Source organism: Volvox carteri (genome assembly GCF_000143455.1).
Source record: "Volvox carteri f. nagariensis unplaced genomic scaffold VOLCAscaffold_78, whole genome shotgun sequence".
Lineage (NCBI taxonomy): Eukaryota > Viridiplantae > Chlorophyta > Chlorophyceae > Chlamydomonadales > Volvocaceae > Volvox > Volvox carteri.
The window spans coordinates 485,876-493,191 of record NW_003307621.1 but is presented as its reverse complement, the minus strand read 5'-3'; the positions used below and the strand labels follow the sequence as shown (position 1 = coordinate 493,191).

At 53.8% G+C, this 7,316-nt stretch overlaps 1 protein-coding gene across 1 annotated transcript in view; it reads right to left on the bottom strand.

The window, feature by feature from the left end:
• The window catches only part of VOLCADRAFT_98890 (uncharacterized protein), a gene marked incomplete at both ends in the record, with an annotated part of 7,490 nt that extends 6,550 nt beyond the window's left edge, over positions 1-940 (bottom strand). The window contains 2 exons of the mRNA XM_002957704.1: positions 416-607; positions 903-940. Of these exons, the coding sequence (XP_002957750.1) occupies positions 416-607; positions 903-940 (230 nt within the window). The remainder of the gene's footprint in view (positions 1-415; positions 608-902) is intronic.
• Positions 941-7,316: the final 6,376 nt, after the last annotated feature.

The window sequence follows — 7,316 nt, the reverse complement described above, 5'->3', positions numbered from 1 at the left end:
CGTTTGCTGCCTTTGTGCTTTTGCTGTCGTTGTCGCTGTTGCTGCTTGCCGGCACNGACAGGAGAAAAACACCGCGCCACGAAACACCCACAGCAAGAAACTTTGCTCCGAACGTATGTACGACATCACTACATCACGAACGGACACAAAGTGGCACCCACGCAGTGAACATACGGGGAAAGACCTTCATGCCGTACTCCCTACACGCCGCACCTTACCAAGGTACAACAATTTCATACCGAAATCCCCCTCCGTCACCAACTCGTCTATCCATTTGCAACGCGCCTTCACCCATAGAATCCAAGAACGATGGCCGACCTTGATACGACGTGTAACGGCCTCACGGCCGGAAATCTAGGCGCGTTCTAACTAACGTACGACATGTACGGGCGACCGTGCATCCGGCGTCACTCACCAGCAGCGGAAGACGATGTGAGCTTGACTGCGTTGATTAGAAGCGTTGACAATGGGGGCCCTTGCTTCACGCCGACGCAACATCGCACTGGGGTCTTGGAGAGTTGAAATTTGGTGTACGCAGTGATTCTCGTTGCCAGGTGGAATGCGGTCGATCTGGAAGGTCTTGGGCAACTCCAATGAGCAGTCGTCTCTGTCGCGAGGAAGGTCACGGACATCGGACGAAGTGGTCATGTCTCGCCTAACGACGTGTACTTTCCTGCCAGACCGCCTAGCTTTCAGCCTTCGTAGGCTCCTTACACAGCTAAAGCACAACTGTCGGGATAACGCTCAAACGCTGCATACGCCCATATTCTTGCAGCAGAGCGCTGCACAAACACATGCCCGTCGAAAGCCCGTCGACAAAGCCCCTTGTGCTTCAAAGATCCATACACAAGCTCGAGAAGCAAGCATCTCACCTCAAAAAAATGAGTTGCCGCAAGTCGCACCTTGCCCTCACAGATGAGTCAGGCAAGTCCATGTCCATGAAGCGGCGACGCTGTGCCTGAAGCAACGTCAGCAGGGGTTCAATAAATAAATGCTTGATCTAACCGTGTAATAAATTAGAGCAATGGAACTGAAGTGCGGCGGCTACAGCATGAAGGTTTTGCAACGAACAGTACCTTGCAAACGTTTGCAGGGTCCACAGCAGCTTCTCAGGGCGCCGCGCAGCTGTTCAGACTTCCTCATTTGCTGGTCATATGTAGGAAACTAGCAGCTTTTACGGACGCACCAGAGCTGGAACAGGCCGAAAAGAAGGGCTCAAACGTTGGGTGAAAGCCTGTGATCAAATATCGGACGTTGTGCACATTTGCTAATGGAGCTGGAAGTGCTATGGGAGGTGCCTTTTGTCAGAGGCCAGCTAAATTGTACGGCGCAACAGCTGCAAATCCAAGTGTGTTGGTAAGGTGCAGTTCGGCGAACTCACTTTGTCGACAGTTAGCCTATTTAACTTTTATATTATAGCTGTATGTCACTGCATTATCACGTTCACCTCCGTTCCTCTGCACCTGGTTACGTCCTCCCCGGAAGCAAGATCCCTAAGTGCAAGCCCTTGCAAACAACAGGTCAAGTTATCATGAAGGCCGTTGCTTCATTTTTGCTTATGTGGCATAGCGGGCGATTGACGTAATCTGCCCATGGCGGAAGTGCCAAGAGCTATTGATACAGCGTTATGGTTCTTGAAGTTCTTCTTAGAGTATCTAAGGTGCTTTAAGTCACGTTTGCTTACAAAAGGAACTGCGGCCCGAACAAGGGCGCCATGGAACTATCATGGGGAGCTTTCCTTTGACAGGGCTAAGCCATCCGTAGCTTCTTCTTTCGAGGTCATCCATCGATGCACCATCATTGTCACCCAGCACTGCTGTGAGCAGCGAGATCGTGCACCGCCCAGCTCCCTATCACCCTATATCCCTCCCGTTCACCCTCGCCCGTCAGCCCCTTCCCGCCACATTTCCGTTCCCTATCACTTGTTGCCATCCATCCCTTGCTCCAACAAGTTCATGATCAGCTCCATCACTGTGCTGTCATCCCAACACCAAGTGACAATATGTAATCAGCAGCTGCCTCCATGGTGGCGACCGAGCTGCGGTAGCCTGATAGTGGTCCACAGGGTGGCTGCAAGACAGACGGTCCGACACATCCAAGTGCAAGAGAGTGTATGTTGTTACAGGGTGGTTAACTTCGCCAGCGGCCCCCTTTCCCGGGGCAGTCCCTGCTCTCCCCTGCTAGAGGGGCACCCTAATCCGTCACCCCATCCGACTTCAGAATGTATTCGTTGGGTTCGGCAACTCACCACCAGCATCCAACCAAATCTAGCGGGTCAACGGCGCATCAACTTAGTTCCTGGTCAGCTCGCAAGTTGATATTATCACGTCCTACACCGTCCATAAGATGGGGGGCCACCTCCCATTTCATCACTCCTCAAACACCCGAGGAGCCGGCAGGCGGATTTGAACCCGGGTCGACTGGGTCGACTGGGAGCAGAAGTCAGGCCTTAACCTCTGCCAGCCGCCTGCCTATATATAGTGTATGTATGATGTATGGGACAGGGGGGTCATATCTTCACCCTGCAGCCGCTACCTGGCAGATCCTGCCTTCCTGTGTTTATTTTCAATTTTGCCGGTGAATTTTCCAGTCCGAAGTCTCCTAAAATGACAATTGCCGCGTCATAGATAAATGGTGGCAATGTAACGGTAAGATACCGAAGTGCACACAACAAGGGAGCCGACGCGGGTGCAGGGCTTGACGACCAAAGCGCACGCGGGCGCTACGAACTGTTGAAATACTTACACACCAACGGCACGCGGCCTGGATGTGGCGCTTACTGGCGCCGCTTCTCATCCAGCGCGTATTGGACAACCGCACTTTGCTGCTACTGCAGTTTCTCCTTATCTTCTGCTAGACATATCTATTGGATAAAAACGAGAAAATAGAGGTGTTGACAAGGTGAAGCTTTAGCCGCGAGCTCGGCTGTAGCCTCGATCACGGTGGGGCTCGAACCCACATGGAAATAGGTCACCGGGGCCGAATCTAAAATATAGACACCCTATCCATGTCCATCGCGCCATCCACCGCCACCAGTTCCACGACCACCGCCGCCGCACTGGCTTCACCTCTGGCCTAACGGCACCTCTGCTCCTTGCCATACACAGATTCGCAAGAAATTTCCCTCAGGCACCCGCCAGTAATCGCAGCTCTTGAAGGTACTCAACTCCGGCAGTAGCAGCAGCAGCAGCAGCAGCGACCATCATGTTGATTGCAGGACCAGGTTCATGCGGACATACAGTGAGAAACAAGCGGGGAGGGCGTGTGTGTGGACAAGTCAGCGTGTGATGTGTCTATTACCGGCTCATAGCAAATCAAGCGCGCAATATATCTCGACGGTACGACACAGTGCTGCTGCTGCTGTTGCTGTGCCGCCAGCCTCCGGCCAAAGCCCACTGTGCAGTTATCACTAATCCTCGTACCGTACCGCGACATGAAAAGCACAATAGGATGATGCTCCACAAACTACGGCATACGGAAGAGTCACGACACCACAACCGATAGCAACCGACCAGTTAATCGCCCGTACAGCCGAAACAGATTGGTAATCTGCTGGACACATCCCTCAACTCAAATCAACGCACATACTGACACTCGTAATAGTGAAGTGCTCAGCCCCCCTCAGCACCACGACGGGGTGCCGCCGCCGCCACAGCAGCACCAACACGAGCCTCGGGAAGAAGACAGCGGAGCCAGGCGCCTCTGCCACCTAGGGAAGATCGATAAAGGGAAAACACAAGCGCGTCAGAGAACGTCCCATTTCCTAGAAACGGCGCACTTACCTCCTTTACCCGTCCGCGAGCCCATAACCTGAGCGGGTAGAAACCCACCGTACGAGCATCAGGCGAGCATGCGGTGGTCGGGCCCTGCATTGCAAAGTCCCGCTTCGCGCAAATAGCGACACGAACAACGGACGCGGAGGTGGGGCTGGCGAGTGGTGCGCTCTTGGCAGCTCCACCTAAGGGACTACTAAAAACGGACACCGGCGAGGCCTTGGCGCTTCTCAACCGTTCCTATCCTTCTCTATCTCACCTCGTATGCACCACCCGCCCTCCTGCGGAAAAACTGCTCCCTGGTGACAGACAGACAGTGCACTCCCGCGCAGGGAAGCGAGAGAGAACTCAGGCCACTACCAGGGAGACCACTTCCGGAATCCTGCTGTGTTTTACGACATGCTACTGCAGGTTTTATTTGAAACCCTTGCACCCGTACCGCACCGTACGTTACTGTACGGAACCGCACCGTACCGTGTGGCATTCATATCCGCGGTACCGTGGCAGCAGTTGCCGGAAGGCGTCGATGTGGAGCGATAGCGCGGCGTCCATTACCGCGACGGGCAGCGTTTCCCACAACGAGGTCATTAAACACAGGCACATACTGAGATACACAGCAATCATGCTTGGACGGTGGCTAGCAACGCTAATCCGGACTTTGTTTTAGGGCTGGACACCTTTCCTTAAGGGGTCTGCTCCGCTGCGCTTTGCTCCTGTTGCTCCTGCTGTTGCTGTTGCTGCTGCTGCCACCAACCGCCAGCCAAGTACGACTGCATAATCACGCGATACGCGGCGCAGGAAAACACAATCGGCACGGCGACACGAAACATGTAGTACACGCCACGATACGGCACGGATCCATATCGCCGACTTACCGCATGTATCATCTGGAGGGTGCTTGCACCGTAGATACCGCCAAGCGCCGCCGGTCAAAAGGAGGGTACGCGGTTCGGGGAACAGGTGGGGCGGGGCGGGAGGGGATGATATCGTTTGCTTTGCTACTGCTTTGCTGCTACTGCTGCTGTCGCAGCAGACCGCCAGGCAGACATGATTGCACGCTCCCAACAAAATGCGGAACTGAAAACCCTAAACAGTACGACCAACCGCAAAGCGCGAGGTATCTTGAAATTCAGGGGCTCATGCAAGGACTGCAGCTCGTGTAGCGCCCAATCGTTGCGCCCTCGGCATTGGTGTTGATATACGGCCGCCGCGCAGCCATAAGGACGTACCAGAGGCAGGCGGGAGGACGGGGCAGGAGGATGGGCGGAGGGGAAGGAATAATCAGCAAGGTACGATGAGGTGGTTCATGAGGCCGTCTTGTTTGGGTTCACGGGCGAAAAGACATGCATAAAAAATGTCTTTGTCTTTGTCTTTGTCTTTGCATGCATAAAAAATGTCTTTGTCTTTGTCTTTGTCTTTTAAAATCTTATCCATAATAGCTCACGCATTCCTACAGGTGTTTGCTTTGCCTTGTAACGATCACTGTCGCTGCTGCTGCTGCCGCTTCTGCTGCCAGCCGCCAGCCGAACACGATAGCAGGGAAACGTCCAACATGGCACCGGACAATACACCAGGCGCTGCACAGGGTACGACGAACTGCACTGTGAAGTGCAGTACAGCACGCAACGGCACTGGACGCAACGCCTACGTACCCCATCAAAGCCCACACTAAAGGTTTTCGAAATCATCAGTTCCTGCTTAACCTGTTTGCTTTGAACGCCTAGGCCCAGCATGTCATCTCCCCGTCGCTCCATGTCACCGAGCCCTAACATGGGACGAGACACGGACGAGACACGGAACATCGCACGCTGAAAGGTAGATGTAATTGTCGTCCTGCTCACAGCATTCATCGCGCAGATCTTCCAGTTTCTGCCTGTAAGCGGGCAAACAGAAGCAATTGTGAGGACAAACTTTGCGATGTAGTCTTCCTGGTGCTGCTATCCAATTGCCTGATCCTTAATGCAATCAAAACATTTCATAGCTCATGCATTCTTGGAAGACAAGAGACGGACAACTCCAACTTCAACCGTCGAAGGCGCCTGGACGACCTAGGTGCATTACAGTCAAACCCACAAAAGCCTGAGCTATCCAGCTCCGAGCCGTATAAAGCAATAATATACGTGTCTAGAATGAAAATATCTAACTGTTGATATGAAGCTAATTTCGGGCATTTGAGTTTTGGCATGGTTCTGAGTTCTGGCTTCGGTTTTAGTTGCATGTGTTACACGCATCAGCCCTACAGGCATCGATTCAAACACATGTAAGCCTGGGCTTAGGAAGCGCAGAACGTAACCCCGTCACCCTGCGAACCTGAACCTATCGGCTATTGCAATTTGATCATGCCTTTTCGACGCGAGGAGAAGCCCCAAGGGCCCACACACCAAAGCATCCGCCACCCACCAATTAAAGTAATTTCTACGTGCTGCACAATACGCACCCGGAAATCCAATGTACTCCCCGGGCTGAGGGACAACCTCGGCAGGTTTTCTGGTACGACAGTCAACCCCCAACTGCAACAATCGCCTCGGACCTCTTCCAATAGCTGAATTCGTGACGGTACTCTTCATTTATGCACCTCCTTCATATGCCTCTACGGTATATGTTTAAATTTGAAACTGTAGTCAGCCCAACCTTACAGCAACGATATCGGCAGCGTCGCTGCGCAGCTCCGTTCTCCGTGTATTTTTCTCCGGGCAGCCTGAGTTGTGGTGCATCCTATATATATGCTTAATACGTTACTAGGAGTAAGTAGCATCTACATAGAAACGGGCCCGGAGCCCGGAAATGGAACGGGTCGCTGACGTCCCAGCACACGGCGAGTCCAATCGGGACCCTTCTGACTTTGCTCTTACCAATAAGAAAGTTGTTTGTTGCTACGTGTGCCGCCTAATCAAGTCGCGCAACCAGGTGCGGTGTTTGTTGCGGTGGAGCGTTGAGGACGCTGCTCAGCCGATTCCCTTTTGCAGTTCCATGATTCGGGTTGTGACAACTGTAAAAATCTGTTTGGACCTAGCATTTCATTTGAGGACTACACGACACCAAACTTCTCGGGGTAAGGACTGAGGCTTTTAAACGAATCGGGGACTTTGTTCTTACGGGCGAGGATGGAGGCAGTGAGAGGATTCATAAGCACACGTCTTGTAGCCTGGCGTCGTATAACCACAGCACCTGCACAGCCCATGGAGTGTACGACAGTTGCGACGATCGTACAAGCTTCGGCTGCTTCAGTCATCAACTTCATGCGAGCGGTGATAACATCGCAGAGCCTTGCGGCCTTGACAGCTGCGGCGCCGCCCCTGGTAGCTAGTACGGCAGCGGCAGCGGCGCCAGCAGCGACGGCGGCGCGGAGAGTCCTAAGCGCCAGCGTGACGAGCGTGCGAGCTTCATGCGGCGGCGGCGGCGGCGTTGGCGGCGGCGGCGGCCTCCGAGGATTCTCTGCGTCGAGTGGTGCTACGACCAGTTTAGCGACGGCGGGAGAGGAGCTCGCGCATACCGAGGCGACGGCGGCGGCGGCGGCGCCGTCACCGCTTCTGCCCAGTGCAT